The 23,104-nt window shown below is 45.9% G+C and overlaps 2 protein-coding genes across 3 annotated transcripts; one reads left to right on the forward strand and one right to left on the reverse strand.

Moving 5' to 3' along the window:
• The first annotated feature begins 8,020 nt into the window (after nucleotides 1-8,020).
• Nucleotides 8,021-10,856, forward strand: fkbp2 (FKBP prolyl isomerase 2). Of its 2 annotated transcripts, none has more exons than XM_048997795.1 (6): nucleotides 8,021-8,175; nucleotides 8,911-9,071; nucleotides 9,198-9,310; nucleotides 9,405-9,451; nucleotides 10,101-10,136; nucleotides 10,428-10,856. In XM_048997795.1, exons 2-6 carry the CDS (start codon nucleotides 8,913-8,915, stop codon nucleotides 10,487-10,489), a joined length of 417 nt encoding a protein of 138 aa, XP_048853752.1. In that variant the 5' UTR covers nucleotides 8,021-8,175; nucleotides 8,911-8,912; the 3' UTR covers nucleotides 10,490-10,856. The 2 variants fall into 2 exon arrangements, with proteins under 2 accessions (XP_048853752.1, XP_048853753.1); XM_048997796.1 differs by lacking the exon at nucleotides 8,021-8,175 and adding an exon at nucleotides 8,530-8,657.
• A 43-nt stretch (nucleotides 10,857-10,899) lies between these two features.
• LOC125721757 (protein phosphatase 1 regulatory subunit 14B-like) lies at nucleotides 10,900-21,673 on the reverse strand. The gene is made up of 5 exons (XM_048997797.1): nucleotides 21,485-21,673; nucleotides 20,799-21,009; nucleotides 13,429-13,512; nucleotides 13,253-13,285; nucleotides 10,900-13,058 (listed from the first exon to the last, which is right to left on the reverse strand). Exons 2-5 carry the CDS (start codon nucleotides 20,994-20,996, stop codon nucleotides 12,990-12,992), a joined length of 384 nt encoding a protein of 127 aa, XP_048853754.1. The 5' UTR covers nucleotides 20,997-21,009; nucleotides 21,485-21,673; the 3' UTR covers nucleotides 10,900-12,989.
• Nucleotides 21,674-23,104: the final 1,431 nt, after the last annotated feature.

The raw sequence follows: 23,104 nt of genomic DNA on the forward strand, positions 1-23,104 counted from the left end.
TCTAAAGTTCCGGAACACCTAAACATTTTTTTTTTTTAAGTATTACAGATTCATCAAATTTGTATGAGGTATAGATGCACTGCGAGAGTGTCTGGGCGCTTACAGGTTGGCGGGAACGGCGCGGAAAATGCCGGAAAACTCACAAACAGACGCGGCTCTTGCAGCGTGGATGGAGACAAATGAGGGGAATCATCCTCAGGAGAAGATGGAGGCGAAATTTTATTATATATTTATGAGCCATTTTTTTTTTTTTTTGGGAATAGAAAACCAAAAGAAATGGGTGAGAGTGGCTCAGAGAATGCGGGAAGCAGAGGCCTGTATGTAAATTAGTGCCACTTTGTTTGTGTTTGTGAAGTCTGTGCTAATAACTATTATTCAGATCAGTTTCCCGTCCCTAATGACGGGGCTGCGGGGAGCTGCGATTCTCGCCGTTGTCTTTCTGTGTTTTCTTCCAAAGTAATAATCTGGAGACGTACAATCGGCCTCCCGCACGCGTGTTTTGGGAGGCTGCGCCTCTCTGGATCGTTTGCTTCTGCCTGACCTTGGCGCCACGGAACTGAAACCCACCCGGTTTCTTTCTCAGTCCGGCTGAGCATCTTCTCAAACTCATCCCCCCCCTCCCCCCACCCCCGGATGTTTTGGAGCAATGCAGCCGAATCAGACAACAGTCCCTTTCATCTCCTGGAATCCTCTTAACGAGCCTTTAGAGTGGATCGGCGCTGACTAAAGGACTTTCAATTAGGCCGGAATAATCCAAAGGATATCCAAAAACGTGAGTCATCGTCCCCCCCCCCACCTCCCCCCCCACTGGCGCCAGTGCGGCTGGCCCGCGTGGCTCAGACAGGGCGTGCTCGGAACCGGCTGCCTCTCCTGTTAGGGGGATGTTGGGGTCACGTCGGACCCATCACAGTAAATCTGCCAGCATGCGTCCAGGAGCGATTCCAGGGGCCGACTTTAATCATTAGCCAATGATATGCTATGAATCTGTGACTGACAGGTGAGGGGGAGCTCCAGGGGCCAATCAGCCCTTGTGGCCCCACCCCTGCATCACTGCCAGCCTTACCTCTGTGTGCCTCCCTGATTACAGTGATCGTCAGCTGTGAACACGCAGTAAACAGGCATTGACCCCACAGCTTTTGTGGTCAGGAATGGAAATGGGATTTGGGTCCAGGTGGGATATCTGCTGTAGGCTCTCCGCACCTCGACTTAATGAAATGTCACTGAAATCCACGCATCTGACATTCCCTCAGTGTGAGGGCTGCCCCCCCCCCACTTCTCCAATCAGCTAGGATTTGGTCCCCAGTACATATGCCCCACGCTTATACCATCCATTAGCTGGATATTCTGCAGCTGTTGTTACTATGCAACGCAGAACCGGGTGCTGGTGGTGGTGTGTGTGTGTGTGTGTGTGTGTGTGTGTGTGTGTGTGTGTGTGTGTGTGTGTGTGTGTGTGTGTGTGTCGTGTGTGTGTGTGTGTGTGTGTGTGTGTGTGTGTGTGTGTGTGTGTGTGGGGGGGGTTGTCGTCTGCTCGCCTTCCAGAACAGCCCAGAGGTAATCCCTACCCTGTTTCTCCAATAGCTGCATCTGCATGGCATTTGATCACAAAACGATTCTCGTCTCGAGCTCTTACAATCATCCGCTTGCGCCAAAATCCCATTGAAGGGGCTCGCCTCCTCGAGGAAACATCTGGTAATTCTCGCGGTGAAGGAGCATTTAAGGGTGATCCGTCACGCGGCACTTAAACAGCGACTCGACGCCACCCCACCCCCCTCCCCGGACATCTGCCGGGATGCCTCTCGGCTGGAAAGGTAAAGGTAAGATGTTTCGGAGGAGGAGGAGGAGGAACCTGGAAACCGCACCGCGAATAACGGGATTCCGCCGCCTTCTCCCAACTAACAGATGACCTCTACTGCACCACCATTTGTTTGTCCTGCATATGCGGTTTCATCAGAGCCTCTGCATGGACCTTTATGATTTCAGGCAGCAGTTTTCACATGTATCCTGACTTCAATGGCTGTGGCTCGTTACACGGTGAAGCGCCCCCCTCCCCGCTGACGGCCTTGATGGATGTCTCTGCCGGCACGGGCACTGCCGCGGGCACACAGAGCGTGGCAGGTTTATAGCTCGCCGTGATGGATCTGACGCTGGGGGAGGGAGGCTGCGAATATTGTCTCTCTTTACCACCACCTATTTGCCCGATCATAATCATCGATATCATGGAATCATCTGCTTTATTTAAGTTCCACGCAAGTGTGGGGATTTTTTTTTTTTTTTTTTAGCAACTCTGGTCGACATCACATCCTTGTCGTGAATAGAGTGTATCTGTGTGTGATGGAAGGGGCCCCTCAACATGTTACATGTACACGGCGGGGGAAGGGGGAGGTATTGCATTCAGTAGCTACCGTAGGAGGGCCCAGCTTTATCAACCAACGGCATGATTCGAATCGGTGAGTGAGAAGGAAGCCGTCACTTTGGGTTTTTGGGCCAATCAGGTTTTAGCTAGGGACTGTACCACTGTGGCCACGCCCCTTTAGAACCCTGCTGGGATCCTTTATTTCCGAAGGTGTGCTGACAGAGGGATGCTGAGAGATAGTAAATGATGAATTTGTTGTGGTGTAAATCTGTATTAGCGGTCAGATTGAGCTTTATTGTGTTTTGGTGCATCGGGAGCCGATGGCGGCTGTGATGTAGTACGGATTCCAGGTCAGACGCTGTGCAGTAACACCCTGGTGCTGAGCGGTACTTTGGTCAGTAGTCGTACCCACGATCCCCTCCCATGTGCTCCCCCCATCCTCTGTCTTCTCCCAGGCTTCTGGAAGCTTCCGCCGCCTTCCCAGTCCGTCGTCGCCCTTCTCGCGCTCTGCCCGCGGCGGTGAGCCGGCCCGGTCTGGACCCGTGATCCGTGGGATCTTCTAGCTTCCTTAGATCCTGCACGGCCCGGGACGAGAAGGCTGGATGGGTCTGCTGCCGGGTCAACCAGGATTCGGGCCTTGGTTTGGGATGGATCGGAGAAGGCTTTGGACCGTGCCTGCCATTTAAATAGGACTGGCTTCAGTGTCAGTCTGGGACCAGCATTGGGCCGGGGCTGTAATCTGACTCCCCGCTCACGTGTGAGCCTGGCCCACTGCGGTGGACACGCTGGACCAGTCCTCTGCTTGTGGCACCAGGAGGAAGGTGACCGGGCCGGTTCAGGAGCAGCAGATGGTGAGATCTCCGATCCAAGCCATCCCCCATGCCCTGAGGTCGCTCACCACACTTCTCTCATAAAGCCAAATATTCAATTAGGCCTTTTACAGTCCCTTTCGCTCATTACTATTATTAATATCCCCCTGTACCCAGCTCTAGGTTCTCCCCGCTGAATTGTTAGCCTGGAATCCAAGCCCACAGATTGCTGCTGTATTTTCTTATGTGCATTGTCTGGTTTTGGCAGGGTTACTGCCTGCTCCATTCCTAATCACACTTCCAGGGCTCATTTTAAGCCTGAGAAGCAGAGTGGGAGATGGCAGTGTGCTCTCCGCTATCATTTATGTGTATGCAGAGTCTATTCCCATCCGGACAAACTCCCACCCTGTGGGAAAACCTCTTAAAAACATACACGCACACACAAATGACAATATTTGTGCTGCAGCAGCCACGTTATAATCTTGCGTTTGATCCTTTGTAGCGCGAATGAATTAAGCGAGCGTTGGGGTGCCTTTTGGCGATACTTTGCATGCAACAAGAAACGAAATTGGGGAGCAAAGCATTATGGGAGGAATATATTATGAAAGGCGACGAGGCTGATCAAACAGGAAGAAGTATCGGACGGACAGGTACTGCACCCCCTTAATCTGCTCGCTTAGCATATGCTAACCGGAGCGATTAGCATAAATTCCAATAAACCCCCCCCCCCCCGCACTGTTTATAGCATTAAGGCAGCGGGGTATGTGTCTCACTCAAAGGTACAACTGCAGTTAACAGCCTGGATTGAGACCAGAACATAAGGGTGCCGTCCTCTGTCCTTCTGGGCAAGAGCTCGACCCGTATTGTAATCCTTACATGCTACGGTGTGTAAATTATTAATCTGTCAATTGTTGAAAGCTATGCAAATTGCCCCAGTTGAACATATCAGCTGAGAGAATAAATAATGTATCATGTTTTTAATTAAAAAGAAAAAAAATACATTTTTCCTCAAGTCACCGAACCAAAACTGAGCCCAGATGCAAATTACATATTTGTTCTAGAGCATAAAATTCCTGTAGAAATGCAGCCTTCCTGACCTACCCAAAATCTATTATGCATGCCAACTCGTTAAAATTTATCTACTCTTCTATGCTACTAGTAATTAGTCTTTAAGGTCATCCATAACGCCTTAAAGGGCACTTCAGTGGACTAGCAGTGTGGTTACTCTGTAATGGACAAATATTATATTCACAACAAAAAGTTAATTATCAAACACAGCTAATTTCTCATGCACGCGCTATAGGGAATAGGAGGACCGTTTTCACTTTTATCTTGAGTGTTTCTCGAAGTTGTCTGCCCCCGATAATGGGGCAGCCGAATCAGTTTAACCCTCCCACCTCGCCAACTGTGACTTAAGCTTGCTTAGTTAATTACTGTCATTTCCGGCACATTAACTCCGGCGCCTCGCACCCGCGCCTCACCGCTCGGCCCCAGCTGATTGGTTAATGAGCGGACGTGTGTAAAGTCGGTTCTGCTGCGTTTTCTGCTTGCTGTCCTGAAGGTAGATCTGTTCCCCCCCCCTCCCCCATCCCCAGAATGCAGAAGTCATCGAACACCATTGACGAGACTCCACATCATTTAAAGGCACATACATGCAAAAGCACAAACTAGGAGCAATTTAACACCCCCCCCCCCAGTTCACCCAATCGTACCACATCCTCACACACACACAGAACCTTAATGAAGCCCACATCTCTGAAGACGATAGGCCTCATCGCTACACACAGCGCTACCTCCTTGCAGCCTGCCTGCTCCATTAGTATCTCATGATATCGTGTTGTATGCACACATATGCGATGAAAGACGCAGACGCGCTTTAATATTTCAGCGGCTTTTGTCTGGGAATGAAATACAATGTGAAATATTTTCGCTCTGTTCTTTCAGCACTACAGTGAGAAAATAATGAAGAGCTCCTTATCTGAGTAGGGTGGGATGAGAGGTTGAAAAAAAAATTATACGTATATTAATTAAGCGTTCATTTTGTGCGCAATGCCATAGCTTATGGGAGAACTATTCAGAAAATAATAAAATCATAACAGTGATATTCTTTGATGGGTTAGGAGTGGACTGTCATTTGTCGGTTAATAATATGCTTCGTTGCTTCATACGGCCTTTAAAGACTTAATAAACCTTGAACATCGGTGGTAGCTAAAGAAACTGTATGATTACGAACACAAAAGAGACCAAGTGTGCTCTGTACATTGATATGAGGGGCTTTTATTGTATCTATTAATGTATATATCGAATGATTTACTTCCACATGGCTTCACCGATGGCTGTGAAATTATGTTCAAGGAGTTTGAGAAGGGTTTGGCGCCACCTGCAGGATAAATGTGGTGGCTGGCCCTCAGCCTTCCCAAAAATGTTTTTTTTTTTTTGGTCGTTTTATTTGTGTTTTCCCTCTGGCATTCCATTAATCTTCCCGAGCCACACTTCTTTACTGTCTTCAGTCATTCCCGCCCTGGGACGTGTGGTCCGTTGTTGTCGCGTGGTGTTTAGCATAACTGCTTATGCAAATAAATCTATGTTGGGGAAACTTAGAGCGTCGGGGGCGGTTTGTGGCTCAGCGGGTTGAAGTGCTGTGCCTGTGATCGGCATGTCGCCGGTTTAAATCCTAGGGTCGCCAAAGTGATTTCACAGTTGGGCCCCTGAGCAAGGCCCTTAACCCCCCCCCCCCCCCCCCCCCACCACCACCACCACCACCACCACCACCACCACAATTCTTCCAGAGGCTGCCTATCCCTGCTTTCTCGTTTGTCACTTTGAATAAAAGAATGTGATGAATAAATAAAGCGCAAGGCAGAGAGCACAGCAGATGGTATATCAGTCTCATTTATCATACGATTAGGAGGGAAAAATACTCACGCTTGCGACCAGATTTAGACTATTAAAACCTTGGAGTAATGCTATCCATTGAACCTCTGCACCACCTCCAGGTAAATTAAGTTACACTCTCATTGCATGGGAGTCATCAGATTTGCATACGCAAATGTGAGAGTACTGCAGGGTGGGATTATAGCTACGGATGCTTTGTCTGGCTAAGTTAACTTGACTGGCTGTCCCGCAAGTGCCCCCTAGAGGTCTGTTATGCACCTACAGGACGCCGATGCTGAGTGTCAACAGAGTGAGACGCTCATTTGCATTTATATTTGCACTCCTGATACAATGTGACCTGCGACGTGTACTAAAGCCTGAGGGTGGGTGAGAACGGCTGACATTTTAAGCGAAACATCAAAAATATAAACAAGAAAGAAAACACAAAAGCTATAAACTTGTGTCAGAGAAGAAAGGATACTGGCAGACACTTCGTGATTTAAATCCTTGCTTTGAAAAGGCAATGTGTGACCTTTCTGGCGGTTTCTTCATAGAAAACTTCATCCAAAGAGAGATTTGTAGCTGTTTTGTTTTTACCTTAGATGTTTTAGGTGGTTCAGGTTTAGAGCCGGTAACCTTCTGGTCAATACAGCGCTCCCTGTAACACTTGATTCAATATGCTGCAGCGCATCTGATATTCAGTCAGCTCGAGTGTTCCCATGACGCACCTCTCCTGGTCTCGCTTCACTGACTCCCTGTGGGCGCTTGCATCAAGTTCAAGTCCTTGGTTGCTGGCTGACAGGTTCATTATTGGACACACACCCATCTCCTATGTCCCATTTCGCCCCCTTGGGTCACCAAACCAGTGCCATTTGAGCTCCCTGTACCACGCGAGAAGTGTCACTCCGGACGCTTTTCATATGTGGTTCCCCGATTGTGGAATGAGCTGCCAAACGACATCTGGTCATCAGACTCCCTCTCCACCTTCAAGAAAGTCCTCAAGACCCATCTGTTCCATGAATTCCTCTACTAACCTGGTGTCTTTTTACGTTCCCCAAATGTTCGTATGTTGCACTTATGGTCTTTGAATAGTCTCATAAGATTCCTGCTTTGTGTTAAATGTGTAAATGCAGACTATAGCCTCTAATTCATTTAATGAGCAGAATCTTTGTGAGGATTTCAGACAGCACAAGAGAAGTCTTTTACTTCGTCCCCCCATCCTCTGCTATACCCTGCTCTATAGCTGTGCATTTGTAACAAACACGATGGATCCAGTACAAACAATTTTAAAAAATACAGTTTCTATCTATGGAACATCTCATCAGAAATGGGAACTTCGTAAATAGAAATGGAAAAACTGAAATATCACAATACAAATTGATGCTGTTACTGGTTTTCATTATAAATTCTATACACGAGGGGCGGTGTAGCACTGCCGGCGGTACTGTAACCTCAGAACTCTGCCAAACATATGTCTGAGGCGCCCTCTAGCGGCTACGAGTTTCGTCCATGTTTTAGCTATTTTCTGTACTTTCTGTAACTAGAAAGAATTAAGTAAGTACAAGGTGAGTGGAGACGTAGCCTGCTTACACGATGTAATTAAGAACTGCCAAGAAGAGACCAAATACCCTACAAATTGCTGACAATGTACTATGAATAATTTATCTTCCAAAAATAAAATAAACTTCAGAGCTACTCCTCGATATCCGTTCATTCTCTGTACTGAATGAAAACCCTGTTCGTGTTCAGTTTTAATGTCAATACGCAAAACACCGACGTTGTGCAAATGGTCCAAATAGGTCAAATGAATTCACTAAATATGGATGAAGGGTTTAAGTCAACTGTGACAATTTTACGTGGGCTTTTTAAACACTGATTAGGTGTTTATTGTTAATAAACACCTAAAAGCTATATTGTTAATGTTAGCCTCAGTAGTGATTTTCCATCAGTGATACACAGCTGAGCGAAAATCGTGCACGACGACGAATCGTGAACCAGAAGCAGATCCAATGCTCTTCGCGAAACCACTTCCTTCAGGTCACCCGGAAGATACCGCCGTGCGTCTTTTCTTCGGTCTGTCATCGCCGCCACTTCCACCACCACCATCATCATTCTGAGGTTGCAGGTCTTTGTACAAAAGTGAGTGACCGTCGAAGTGACCGTGTGCCTGCATGGACCAGGAATATCATCGCTCGCCTGGTGTCCTCCCGTGCAGCGTGTCTCTGCGATTGAAGCGATCTTGGGCGCTATGATTAGCCAATATTACGAGTGACTGTAGCCCCGGTTAGCTGTTTTTTTACGCAGATCTTTTATTTGTATTGTGCATTTTAGGGATTTTAAAATGTTGACTTTTAAACCACCCGATGTGTCACACTTACTTTCAGCTACACTTACGTACCTCTCTAATGCACGAAAGAAAAGCAACTACTGTTGCTTGCAAAGCAGTAAAATGGCTTGTTCAGCGAAATTTGCACATAAATAGGGTTTGCATGGAAATTGCATCGCCGTTTTCATTGCGGTACAAACTCCTTTTTTTCGTTTGTATTTTTTGTTTTGTTTCCGTTTCATTTTCCGTAAATGGGAAGTCATTGTTAAGTTGACGTGTCCTTCCCGAAAAGCAGGTACGTACCTCAGTACTGGATCATCGGTATTTTGGGCGTTTCTTGTCTCCAGATAATGTATTAAATGAATGATTTTGGGGTAGTTAAACCCCAGTGGTTAATTCTTTCGCCGCGTGTATACGTCGCTAATATTAGATTCTCTGTGACAAATGACCTTTTTTCCATTTTCAGACCCATAAATGAGTTCGGTTCTGCTCTAGTTACCTTAGAAAACCTTCATATTAAGGTCGTTTTTTTTTGTTCTCCGTTTCAGGAATGAGGCTGTGCTTACTGTTTGCGGTCACCCTGCTTTCCTTTGCCCCGGGGGCGGTTCAAGGTGCCGACAAGAAAAAATTGCAGATTGGGATTAAGAAGAGAGTGGACAACTGTCCTATAAAGTCCCGCAAGGGAGACGTACTGAACATGCACTACACTGTGAGTACGGTCTGGGTACGAGGCCCGGAGCTGGTGTTACGTGGGGATGAGGCTCTGGGTGTGTGTTTGAGCTCCGCTCGGTCCGTTTGGTGTATGATCCGGATGGATTTTTGTGGAATTTCGTAGGGAAAACTTGAGGATGGGACAGAATTTGATAGCAGCTTACCCAGAAATCAACCGTTCACTTTCACTCTGGGGACTGGTCAGGTCATCAAGGGCTGGGACCAAGGCCTTTTGGGGTGAGTAAACCCCCCCTCCCATTATGATGTCTCCATACATGAACGTGCTGTGATACGTATCACTGAGGAATTCTGTCATCTTGCTTTTCTTTAGAATGTGCGAAGGGGAGAAGCGGAAGTTGGTCATTCCTTCTGAGCTGGGTGAGCTGCGTGTTGTGCCTCTTTACTAGGGTTGCGGGGGAATTTTGTACATATCCCAAGTCGGATGCTTTTTCCATGGGAATTGGCAGGAATATATGGCAATTAACTGGAAATTTCCCAGAATATTGCAACCCTACTCTTTACTAGATCTGCAAAGTGATTCAGCTGTGTCACAGTGAGGTCTGAGAGGCTTGGGAGTTTCTAACCCTCAAGCGATTAGACTACTTAATACTTAATTGACACCCCGAATTTGTATTCCCCCTATTTATGCGGTTTTCATGTCTTCGCTTTTACTGTTTATCACGGTGGAATTCACCACCTGTCACTGCAGGTTGTAATCTGACTGTATGCCTTGCATGAGACGAAATCTGTACTTTATAGTGATGGATGAGCAGCACCTATTTTCCTGGTATAACTAAGACTTTCAAATTAATTAATTTTTAAATAGAGGGTCAGTGTTAGTCATTTCCTCTTCCTTCATGCTGATAACGCTGTGATTTATTTCTCTACTCCTAACCCTCATGAACTCTCAGGCACTGAGCAGACCAGCGCACGTGTAGTGTCATCTTGCAGTTCCACCCCTGCCCAAAAGGTGGTGCTGGTGATAATTCGGACAATCATTTACATCTTCACGCTCTCTGTGTTTCAGGCTATGGAGACAGGGGAGCACCACCAAAAATTCCAGGTATCAAAACCGGAATTCAGTAACAAAACTTGCATTATTTGACACTGTTTATAAAGTTCTGCTAGAACATGAAACGATAGTAGGTGTGTATATCCTAACAAGATAAATCACTTGGTGCTTGAGATGAACCATCTTTAATTATATTATCGTACATTTGCTATATTAAGAATCCATCACTGATTTAGTTGACAATTTCATTTAATCTGTAGCCACAATTTTTTTTAACTGTTACATTATGAAAGGAAGAGAATTATTTCTGAAAGGTACTGTAGTGGTGTTCTGTTTCTGTAGGGGGCGCTACACTCATTTTCGAAGTGGAATTATTAAGCATCGAAAGAAGATCTGAATTGTAAGGAGCCTGTTTACCATCTGAAGATGCCATACGCTCAGCACTTATCCCCAAAACATCCTCACTCATCTGGACCAGGGTTCTGTCGCTGCTGGTGAAAGGGCAGTACTTTACCCTGTGGAGAGGTTCATGGTCTCGATTTTAAATTCGCGATCACATAAACATGAACAGAACTTGAAGGTTTTTGATTGGTTTCTGAAGACTTCTGATTTAAAAGGCACGTGGTTCCCAGAACGTCTGCAGGATTCTGGTTCTGTAGAAGGAAGGGTTGTCATGGAACTCTAAAATTCAAACGATTAATTTAAAACTTGTATAGATATTCACTGTACTCATTTGCCGAAGGATTTACCAATGAATTTTTCCTATCAAAAGTCATTTCAAGTTCTTTGACTCGGGGTGGGGGGGCGGGGGGTGTTGAACTGAATTTAATAAAAAAAAAATAACTGGAAATGCTTTGCGTACGTATATATCCAGTCACCAGCATAAGCTGCAGCCAAGTCAGGCCCCTTGAAAAGACGCCCATATTTCGGTGGCAAGACTTTTCCAGTTCATGTGGAATAAGCAAGGATAGATTTTTCTGAGAATTAACAGGCAGAAATTGACATTCTAAAAAAAAAAAAACCTTTAATAAAGTTGAATAAAAAGCGTTACAAAATTATCAAGACAGAATGGTACCTATTGCTACACAACACTTCAACCTAAGCATTCAGCACTCTTACTAAACGGCATCATTTAAGGTTTTCCCCACAACAAGTCATATAAAGGACATCTGATACATAACACAGCCTAACTGACTCGTACTACAGTTAATGTGACCTTTATAATGGTCTAATAGCTACTGCAGGTGTGAGTGCTGGTCCCGAACACGCGCCTTGTCGGTTGCTTTTGTGCCACAGTAGCTGCTTCACGGACATAATGAGGTTACTGGCTACTGTCTGACAGGTCTTGGGATTAGAATACATTTGAGGTGCTTTCAAGCTGTTCCAATATGGTTTCGGCTCCCAAAAGATTACTATTACTTGGGTAATCCCTAGCCAGTGTAAAATAAAAATAAGCTTTTTTTTCAAGCTAGAACTATGGTACGCAGTGAGGCCTCAGGACCAGGATTCAATAAACCTGCACTACTGCCTGCACCTCAGACGCAAGGAACAGCTACACTCTCACCGACCAACAACGGCAAAAAAAAAAAAAAAAAAAAAACGCTTGTTCGTTCTTTAAAGACCAGTCTACTCCTAGGTGCTGTTTCCGTTCTTGGTTTCTCTGCCGATATCGTAGGATGTAATATCACCCCAAGGCAACATCAGTTTGCTGAAGAATGTTTTGCAACTCGCAGAAGAGGAGGAGGAAGGGGGGGGGGGGTGGGTCATTGTGGCAGGGGTCAAAGGTCAAGGTCACTATGGGTCAGGATGCTTACAGTCAGTCAGAATTAGGTCTCCGTTTTTAAATGGTGGAGAAGGGCACTTTCTTACCACAACAAGCACTGGACCAGTTCTGGCTGCCGTGTGGGACTGACCAGTACTGAAACAGGACAAATTACAGAATTCAAAGCTAAAACTATTGATTGACGTGTTTCGCAAAGTCCCCTGTTAAATGACCGTGTGACCACGTCAAGTGAACGTTGAAGGCCTAACGCATTTAGGCTTACAGTACTTACGTTAAAAGTTCCCATACAAATAGCGTGTTTTACGAATGTCATACGTACACAGAACTGCCAAAATAACCCCACAGCTCCTAGCAGTGATTTTATAAACTCAAAATAATTTACGCGAAAGGAGTCTGTATTCCTGCTCAAACCTTTGAAAAAAAGTGGTACTTGATTACAAATGAAATAGCGTAATTTCTCTCTTGCTCTTATAAAGAGTATTATTACATTACAACTGAGTTACCTTTAGAAATACAGCATATGAAATTACTAGATGTCAGTCATTTTCTGTCTTCCTTGAGTACATTTGTAATGTATTCACTACAGCCGGTTTACACATTTTAATTTTAATGTAATTTAGACTGACGGTACCAATGATGGTCTCAGGGATGAGCTGAAGGCACCCTGAATTGGACCGTGGTTGGTTTATTGTAGATGTTGGTCTGCTCAAACGTGTCAATAAAGCCCTTAAATTACCCACAGCCGATTAATTTAGTGACATTGTGGCAACATCTCTGCTTCTCTCGCTGTTTTTGGACTGTTACTGATCCCCCCCCCCATTTAGTTAAGCAGGCTTCACAGTATAGCATAAGCACCAATAGATTCCAGTCACTCTAATAAATTGTACTATACATTACTACATATCAGTGTCCTCTGTGCACAGCACACTGATATACAAATAAATAGATATACGAGAGTTTCAATCCCAAAGAACCGAAATGAAAACAGACGAGAGATACAGTAGCCCTGCAGTGGGTCGTTGGGATTCCTCACTCCTTTGTTGCATCTTTAGTCACACCAAGGGGATTCTGGGATATCCGGCATGGCCACAGCGCAGAAACGTAGGTATGAGAGCGGGAGATCACTTCTTCTGGGGCGTGCTGAGCTTCTGCATGCCTCGGATCTTGTCCAGGAGCTCCGTCACAAAGTCCTTCAACACACAAGAAAAAAAAAAGGTCAAAATTTACAATAACAACAATGGATGCGGACAGACGGGAGGAAACCAACACCTGGGATGTCAGCAGATTAAGATACAGGACGGCATGCCGGAGGTGACAAAAAGAGCAGGTCAAAAACTCAATTCAAAACTCAGAGGAGATGGTTTACCAGAGGCCGTCAACTTACATCAGTGGGTTTGTAACAGTCGACCAGCAGACCCTGTATATCGGCGAGAGGAGAAGGACGACCGTGAGATTACTGGTTAAACAGAACGAAGGCAGATCAAAACAAAAAATACAGACGAATCACAACGTGAGCTTTGGTATGACAGTGATCTGTAGGGATGGCCGTTGCCGTGGTACCTTGACCCTGCAGGCTCGGTCCGCGTCAGTTGGCATGTCCAGCAGTTCGTCCACGTCGATCTCTAGCTCTGGAATCGCTTCCTCCTGAAATACACATGCAAGGACGGGAAAATTACTGTTTAATTAATGTCAACAAACGCATCTGATAGATAAGCTGTTTAACCTGCTGTTTTTAGGGCGAAATCTCATTAATGGTGCCTAATATCAATCGCTTCAGCTCACATATAACTGATCACATAAAAAAGTGTTGTAGAAATAAAAAGTGTAGAAATTCAAATGTCTCTCACATACAAGCTGGAGTTGCGGGTTATTCCGCTCTTCACAGGTAGATGTCAGGCTTGCACTCATTCTGGTGACCTAGTTGTGTATGCTAGTTTGGTAATGGATATGCTTAGTCCTGATTGGGTGACAGCTGAATGCTTAGCCTTGACTGAATGAGTTTTTGGAGCACTGACTGGTGGGGGGGGGTACGATGTGCGGCTTTTGATCTAACCAGTATTTTAATAAGAATATCTACATGTCAAATTTACTGATAGCTTGAATCCCTTTAAAAGCTATTCCTTGTGCGCCAATGAACAAAAAAAACCCGTTTCTTTTAATTTGCCTTACTGGTGCTTCTGAAACAGAACCAGTCCTTTATTTTAGCCGATCAGTCGTGCAATCAAGGAATGCGGAACGATTAATTAATGAACGACTTAACAGACGGTAATGAACCCTCGGTCTTGCACGAAAACCAGAAAACACTGTCCCTAGAGTGAGGGGTGGCCTATTAATATAAGGAATGGATAATTAACCTCAGAAAAGCCGCAAAATACGGCGGCACCGCGCTGCCCCCCTGTCAGGGGCCAGCTGCATTCAGCCGTCTCCCGTTCACACCTCCTCCATCCATCTCCATCCCTCCTTTCCTCACCGGCGTCTCCCACACTCCTTAAATTAGTGCCAGGAGACTCTGCAGCGTCTGCAGGTTCTCTTTTTTTTTTTTTTGTTCGGCTACCGCTAAATTAGCGGCTGATTTAGGCACCGCGGTGACACGCCAGTTTATTTCCCGTGCGAGCAGCGAATCAATCAAACGGAGAGGAAGCTGGACATAACAGAAGCGTGGTGCTAGACGGCTGCTTTGGAGCGCCGTCACCGTCCCAGAAATCTACCAGCAAATTCTGGCTATACTAATCACACACCCCCACTTCCTCTAGGAACAACAGGAAGGACCAAACCCCCACCAGCAGGACCGGAGAGACGGCAGAGAACGGTCATTCTCCTCCAGTCTTTTCTCCGTGGAAGAAGCGCGCACAGCTAAGTGTTACTGCCGTAATGGCTCCCTATTAAATCAAGGAAGAGCTAAATTGAGAACTGATGTAAATGAAAATGTCGCACTTTGGGGAAGGGGGAGGGGGCACCATTTTCTTTGTTTCCTCTTTTTCATTCAAGACTGTTTTTGTGCTGCATCCCCTCTCCCCCCCCCTACTTTTGCCACCCCCAGCACGAAGCTCTCCAAACCAGCTGTCACTGCACCTGCCCCTCCAACTGCCCCCCCAGGTCGCTCACATGCGAAAAGCTGCCAAAAGCACACAAAATCCTCCCAGTCTTCTTCACAAACACACACACACGCACACACAGCGTGCGGCTTATTCAGTCACACCTCACATGGCAGATAATTCTCCCACACAGAAGTAAAACCAAACTCCTCTCTGCACACTCTCTCCCATCCACACCTCCAACACAGGTCTGGACGGCACCGACGCTGGTGGAGGAGGGAACTGCGAGAGAGGAGCCGGCGCTCAGACAGCTGCCCCTAGACTAGAGTTTCCAATTCTTCCCAAGTGGAAAAAAAAAGTCGGCAGCTGAGTTAAGATGTAGGCAAGGGTGACCCTCACCATGACAACACAGGCCATTCGGCTGCAGGAAATGCGTCAGCTAGCAGGAATGGGGGCGCAGATTAAAGGAAAAATTGAACTGTTCACTGCGTAGTTCAAGAATTAAAAAAAAAAAAAAAAAAAAAGATGAGCCTAATTACTAATCTGAACATATAATAGACTCACATTCTCAATAGCGCCCCCCCTGGGTGGCCCGTCCCTCTGACCGCACAATGCGGCCCAGCCTGAAATTTCACCACCAATGCAGGGAAAGAGCGGATTTCGGGACTTGGGCTGCGACCTCAGAGCCGCTTTCTGGTACCTCTCGTCAACAGAAGCGGGCCAGATACCAAAGATCCCTCCGTCTGTTAAATCCCGAGTTAATCTTTAATGATGTCGGCCATGTTACTGACACCTGGTTGACACAGAGCTTGGACTAAACACGCACATTACGGGTTCCGTTTCAAGCGCCGTCCTCGTTTCATTAATTCCTACGTCAATGTCTCACCCAAAATGCAGACGCACGATCCGAACATCCAAACACGTCCTGGGTGCATTGATTCCGTGCCCAGTCATTATTCTTAGGGTCATACGAAAGTCTTAGTAGTCACACGGACAGGGTAAAGATAATCAGAGGACAGGCATTCTGTCAAAACGCAATTCAGGTGCTTCAGGAGGCCTGCACGAGTCATTCTGGGTGCCGAGTAACCTGACAGCCATGATTCATGATGTTGGTGATGGCGGCGTGAGAGCAACACCGATACCATTCTTTATTAAACAAAAGAACAAGGAACACGATCATTATTCCCTCCAGGGAAGGAATGGCTAGGCATGGACAGGGGGATGCGGGACAGTGGCAATCTGGGCTATAGATAACAGAAGAGAGCTGGAAGACAGGGATTCTTCTGAATATCTCAGAAATCCCTCCCAGCTGCTGTTAATGTCATCAAGTGTAACTGGAACTTCAACTTTTTTGTCGTCTTGTAGACCATTTTTAGTCTATTTTGACTAATATTATGGTGCTTAGTCTCAGGTTCCGGTGGTACAAAAGTCCAACAATACAGACGGTACTGAGTGTGAACTACACAGCCCCGATGCCCTCCGAGGCTTTTAATGACCGAAACCTCCCACAGACGGGCTGTCTGGCCCAAGGCAGGGGTGACAGAATTCCTCCATCCGGGCTCAGATATGGCTCACACATGCTCACGCCTCAACTCATCAGGCGGCTGGGACGCGCCTCTTCCTGTTAACAAGCTTGTACTGGTGAGCGAGGGGAAGGGTGGGGTTTTTAAAAGACGAAAGGAAATAGATGTGCGGGAATGCCGGTAAAGACCTGGGCAAGGCCTTCAGGAGAAATGGCAGCTGGGGGGAATCAAGGAAAGATTCTCCCTCCAAAAAGAGGGAGTCACTGAAGGATAAGCAGGAGCTGGTCAGGAAGACAGACACAGAGATAGAAAGAGAAGCTGAGAGAGACAGACAGACACAGCAGCTGTAACAGGAACTGAGTCTGGGAGACTCACCCCGGCCACAAAATAGTGGTGAGTCAATCTTCAGAACTTTAAATAACTTCCGTTCTGACCTCAAGCGAGACAGGAGCAGGGCAGGAAAGCCGGGAGAGTTCGATCGGCCGTACAAAGTGGAGCGTTACCATCTGAACAGGGAATCGCAGAGCGGGGTTACATTACTAATATGAAACAATGAACAACATAAACTAATATAACAAACTGCAGAGAATGGATTCTAGTTAAGTACACTGGAGATTAGCTTATTTGTCATTCCATTGCAAATACACAAAGACCACAACAGAAGGGAATCATCCATGCGGGAGACGCGAGGGAAGCCCTGTGATTGGATGGTGCTGTATCGCCGAGTCCTGATACTGACCCAAGGGCATCATGGGAAATCTGTGCGCAACAGTCTCCTGGGGTATGTTTAGCCCTCGCAGTACGATTTTGCTGTCAATGCATCGGAAAGGATTGGAGGCCGAGTGATGATTCACCCAATTGCACTGCTCAGCCAGGACAATCCCCTCACCTTCCAATACAGCAGCCCCTCCCTCATCCCAGCGGACCCAAACCGACCCGGGCGCAATCTGTCTTGAGCTTCTCTGCTCCCTCTGTGGGGGGGGGGGGGTCGTTAAATTAGTGGAGCGGACAGAACCTCAAGCCTGGCCCGAATCCAGTACATCCCCGTCTGTCACAGTCAGAGAGGGTGGCCATACGTCTTGATGGGGGATCCTCTGCGTTACTACGGTTACATCTGCAGAGCAAAGCAAATCCCCCCCCCTCCCCCTTTTATACAGTGGAATATTCCGCTGGGGTAATTCAAGGTCAGGTACCTAATCAAGGGTATAAAACAAGAGCCCTTGGGACGCGAACCAACAACCTCAACCCTGGAAGTCCACGCCCTTACCCACCCTGCTAACTGTTACTCACCAGGGGCTTTAGCTCATGGTGAATTAAGTATGGAAATGTGATGGCACCACCTGAGGCTTCTGATCTCATGAATCAAAGACAAGAAAGACGCGATTAAAGATGATTTAGGATCACTTTGCATTTTTTCGGTAACAATCTTTTACGAAAGATTCAGTTACGCTGACTATTCCGGAACACTCTTAATCAGATTATGAGAAGGTTACATTTTGAATACCCTCCCCCATTGCTGGAAAGCAGTCCAGGTCTTAAAGGAACAATATTTTCCTTAAGATGACACTCTTTGTTCCTCTCAACCATTGGATTATATTATTATGGCTCATAATAAACTAGCCTTGTGGGCCCAACCAGTCGACGTGAAGGTTGTACCCCGAGTGCCGTGCTGCAGTACGACCATGCTCCAGACATAGTCCACGTGCACAGATTACTCTGTATTAGTCCTGAAATGCCAACTGGCAGGTAGATAAGGGAATAGGATTATGGGAGTTAATCCCGCGGCGTGTATCGTAATCCATTTATGAACGTATTCGTATCGGCGCTTTGCGGAAATCCACGAAGGGCCGCGGCCTTCCGGTGGCAGAAGGACGATCTCACGGGCAAACCGAGGCTAACGCAGCGTTAAAGAATGAGAACGTCGAACCATCCAGGACAGGGGCATATGTGGGAGGGGAGGTCACTGCTCCTAGATGAAAGCCGATTGGCCCCCTCCCTTGTCACTCACCGATTCAAAACATATCATTGGCTAATAGTAAGATCAGCCCCTCTGTATGAATTACGGTCCCTCTTATGTCCCTCACCTTAAAAAAACATAAAAATCCTAGAATCGCCCACAATGTGGAGAAAAGGTTGAGGCTATAGGCATCCAAAGGGAACTAGCTCGACACACGAGGTACAGCAATAATTTTCTAAGGCACTTTGCTGCCTGACCAGGAGCAAACAGCCTTTTACATTACAGTGTGGAAAAAAGGACTCACAACTGGATAGGAAATTGGTAGACAGAAAATGGAGCAGGTCTTAGGGGCACCATTGAGACTGCCGGTTTACAGTGGTTTCCTGATACGTAGCGTAGCCTCGGATCTCTAGGGTTAGTTCCCACCTGTGACTGGCTCCTCCCACAGTTCAAAATAATTTGATTAGACAAATGGATGTCTCTAAATTCCCCACAGTATGCGTGCCCTGCAATGAACCAGCATCCCGTCCAGGGAATCCCCGGCCTTAAGCCCTGTCCTCCCACAGACTGGCTCCAGGCACTCGGTCACCCAGTATTTGTGATGGAGGATCGGTGGATGAGAGATTTACTTTACTCCCATCTGGATCTTGAGTGTGAGACCTCACTTAAATACCAGGTAAGTTTTTCCATTTCATATATCAGTTGTGTCCGGTGAAAACTGGTATATTCCAGTAAAATAAACTCAAATATAAATTATTAAAAACATAAGCGAGCGTGTTGGGGCCAATGGATAATATTATCTGTGTCATGAATGCGAAGTGATATGCCTCATATTCTGAAAATGAGTATATTTAGCAGTAGAAAAAGCCTCTGATCATACAGTAATGATACTCCTATGAGTTTCCAGTAACAGGAACAATATACATTGATCCCTGACAGGACCTTGTGTTGTGTCTGTGATTGTAAACAAGTGGGTAAATTCTGTATTGCATAGCCAAGATTACTATAGTATGTAAACATCCTAATATGACCCCCCTACCCCACCCACGCATAATCTATCTATTATATTCCATGACTGTTTATCTCATTAGGTGACCCAAGGCCTATTTCTAGAAGGAAGCCGGGATTGGTGGGGAGGGGAGGCCAATCCAGGACACGCACTTTCACACACGCGTGTTAGGAAGGTTTTTGAGCGCCTCCCACCGGGGGGGGGGGACTAATGGCACGAAAACACATGCTAAGGACAATGTAGAGGCCCCTTGAGAGAAAACAGGCAAAATTCTGAGGGTGGGGGGCCCCATACATCTCGCTTCGCTGTCCCTCCCTCCATCCGCCTCTCCTTCAATACATGCCATCGTACACCACAGCCAGACGGGTTATAGAATTTAAACCCTAAGAAAATTACACGGTTGAACCTATCACTGCCAAACTTCCATCTCAATTCAAATCTCCAGCAATTCAGGGTCGGTGATCTCAACAATACAATGGCCTGGTTTTCAGATGACTTTTTTTTTTGTTTATTTATATTAAAAGTCTTTCCCGAGAGTGACGTCTCCTTCCGATCGCCATTGTTAATGATCTCAACAAAAAAAAGATGATTTCGCGGGAAATGCAGCGGATTGGCTTGATGATCTAGTGCGATGATGCTGTTGTACACAGTTGACTGCGGACCGCTGAGAAAGCGCCGCTCGTCGAGAGCGTGGCCTCCGCGAGGACATCGGCCTGGGCGCACCGTTGGTGTCTTACGTCACAAAGAGATACCGGTGGGCATGACGTCATCTCACCGGTATATTTTCCGGTAAAGCTAATGACACCAAAAGCCCCATTGGGAGTTGCTCTGCTGTACATTTATACTGGGTTAAAGCTGGAAATTGATTTGCATTGAAATGGAAAAGTTAGCGTTAGCGATTCTGCACTGTAGCGTAACATACACCTGCAGTCACAGAGATGGGGCACTGTGAAGGAGGGGGGACCTGCCCACATGTTCTTTTGTCAGTAGCAAGCCGGCCCTGCCATCTCCCATTTTCGTTTTTTGTTTAAGCAGGTGTACCTATGGAAGGTGTAACGATAACACCCAGTATCTGCAATTATATCTGACCGCGAGTACTAACCGCTACATTAATAATTCCATGGAATTCAGCTCTACCTGTACACACCCTTTTAAATGCTGAGTCATTTGTAATTTCCAGCACAGACTAGCAAATACACCGTTACCCTTTTTAGTTATTCCCAAATCACCTTAGACAAAATAAGGTGGCAAAAAATAAGCGGGCGATTATTATGATGTGACTTATAGAATTTCAGCGAATTGTTATCGTTGGGGGGGGAGTAGTGAAATAGTAGCTTAACGCAAACCTCCAGCACCATACAGGGGTATATGGATCGGCATGTAACTGATCGGACATGAAATCGTACCTCGCAGTCGTAGAGATCAGTGAGCTGGTCGATAATCCACTCTTCCAGATTCAGTCTCTTTCTCAGCTCTTTCCGGTCGTATTTCACCGTCACTCTTCCCTGCTTCCGAACCGGCGCTTCTGTCTCTTCTGTGCCGGGAGGCGTTTGGAAATATACCCGAGGTTGAGGGCTCGCTTCTTGGCTCGTTACCGCCGCCATAGTCCGCTAAAAGCTTCAAATCGTGCGGGTGTAAAATTTCGGCAGTCCCTCGTTTTATTGTTATGGCTTTTCAAAATGTAACAATGTAACGCGCTATTGTTCCCGTCACGCAAACTCACTATTAGCCTATTATTAACGCTAGAAAATCGGGTTACTGCAACTGGGTATTAAAGCTACACGGCTCACTATACATTTGTTGTAGGCTGTGTAAAAGATTGTTTTTAATCCCTAGTTCAAATGCAAAAAAGAAGAAATCTTGATCTGCCCTTAGCAATTTATCGGTGCTGTAGGTCCTGGATAAATTAATGACTTGGTTAAAACAATTCCAGCTTGATGCCTTTCTTCGTTGTGTTAGCCAAACAGTCCTAATTCGGCGTGCCAGCTTCCTTAGGGGTTTAGGAAAATGTTCCCTCTAAATGGGTTTAAATAAGTACCGAAGATACCGGGATTCCGAACTCCACCGGTGTGAGTATAAAACAGTAGCTCACCTTATGTTATACCGTTAACAAATTTTTGCACAATCTCTCCGTTGTCCCGTCAGATTTTGTCCTTCCCCTTCCTTCCCCTCTCTTCCTCTTGTCTCTCTAGCCAAATGTCAGCATTTGACTCCCCCCTTTTCCCCAGCACTCTGTGAATCCAGCTCTCTCGGTATCTAATGCCACATGTAACGCATGGTGTGTGCGTGTCCGCGCGCGCGCGTGTGCGTGTTTTAGACTTGGAACAAAATATCGGCAGAAGCTCTGTGCCGCAGATGCAAATAAAATTTATGTCACCCATGACAGGCACATTATAGGCAAATATTTTGTAACGGTTGCAACTTTCCGCAAATACTTTTACGGTTTACTGCGCTCGCCGGGAGTTAATAATGCATATTACTTAGAACAAAATGCAAAAGTATCCGAACCCATGAAAAATATATTTTAGTCACAAATGTTCCCAGACCAGAAGCTTGCGACCTTAAATCTGAATCTGCATGCCGAATGATATAAATAAATATCACTTACAATGTATAATGTCTGTTTTGTTATTACTGTATGTATTCACTTTGAAACAGTCTTGGAATGGTGCTTTCCTTTGGGAAATGTAGATACGCAATATATAATCGCTTCAGTGAGGTGTTATGAGGTATCTCTAACATTATGGGAGGGTCGTTTTTGGACAATGACAGGCTAAAAGCCGAGAGGTCGAAAAGAATAAGATTTATTACAGGAGCCAAAGAAATGAACACTAAAAACCACCAGCATATCTAACTGGTTCTATGTGGATGCCTCTTAGCTCATTGACAACCTCCTAAATATATTCACTCACTCACCAAAGACTCATAAATCAGAGCAGGATTTCCCGCCATGACAACCGGCCTGATAAGGGTCACTGCAGCTATGAGTTTCCTGGGTATCAGCTCACGATACTGCAGTGTATGTCGACTTCAAAGTGGAGAGCTTGAAATTGCAGACAGACAGATACCGCAGTCGAAACTGCTTATCAAATAGCACAGCAAAACGTGCTTCAGCGTGTCTCAAAGTAAATAAAACCTCCAAATCTCCCTAGTTTGCTTATTATTTTTCTGTCAAATTATACACACTGTTTTAAGTTTGTCAGTGTAACAGTATAGCAAATATTTCTGCTGTTACATCAGATAAATAAATATGGTGTAAAGTGTCATTCAAGCGTTACAAAGTAGGTATACATGCTGCCTCGTTACATGACTCCAGCTGGTAAAGTTCCTGTTTGTTTGTTTATTCTATTTACTGGGACAATGATGGCCTAATGGATAGGGGAGCTCACTGGTGCTTGAAAGGTTGTTAGTTCAAATCCCCAACCAGCAAGATACCGCTCCCCGGGTGCTGAATTAGCTGTCCACTGCTATGTCACATATGAGTTAAATGCATACGACACATTTCGTTGTGGTACGTCAACAATGAATTGCTTTCAGTTTGTCTATGCAATGCCATCATCCAACTGGTATTGGGATTCTGGATGAAGAAAACCACATGCAGACGCACACATAGGAGATCAGAACAGTGATGTATTTCTGGAGCTGTCTGGCTGGATGAGTGACTAAAACTGTAAGCTGTATGTGTGTGTACCCTGCAATGGACTGACATCGC

Source organism: Brienomyrus brachyistius, unplaced genomic scaffold, assembly GCF_023856365.1.
Source record: "Brienomyrus brachyistius isolate T26 unplaced genomic scaffold, BBRACH_0.4 scaffold35, whole genome shotgun sequence".
NCBI lineage: Eukaryota > Metazoa > Chordata > Actinopteri > Osteoglossiformes > Mormyridae > Brienomyrus > Brienomyrus brachyistius.

What these genes read in the sequence shown, in the direction of transcription:
- fkbp2 (XM_048997795.1), top strand. Translation starts at nt 8,913, where the DNA reads ATGAGGCTGTGCTTACTGTTTGCGGTCACCCTGCTTTCCTTTGCCCCG. An exon ending in GGTCATTCCTTCTGAGCTGG is followed by an intron (nt 9,452 to 10,100) that starts GTGAGCTGCGTG and finishes TCTGTGTTTCAG; the next exon opens with GCTATGGAGACAGGGGAGCA. An exon ending in AGCACCACCAAAAATTCCAG is followed by an intron (nt 10,137 to 10,427) that starts GTATCAAAACCG and finishes CTGTTTCTGTAG; the next exon opens with GGGGCGCTACACTCATTTTC.
- LOC125721757 (XM_048997797.1), bottom strand. Translation starts at nt 20,996, where the DNA reads ATGGCGGCGGTAACGAGCCAAGAAGCGAGCCCTCAACCTCGGGTATAT. An exon ending in CTGATCTCTACGACTGCGAG is followed by an intron (nt 13,513 to 20,798) that starts GTACGATTTCAT and finishes TGTGTATTTCAG; the next exon opens with GAGGAAGCGATTCCAGAGCT. An exon ending in ACCGAGCCTGCAGGGTCAAG is followed by an intron (nt 13,286 to 13,428) that starts GTACCACGGCAA and finishes GCCGATATACAG; the next exon opens with GGTCTGCTGGTCGACTGTTA.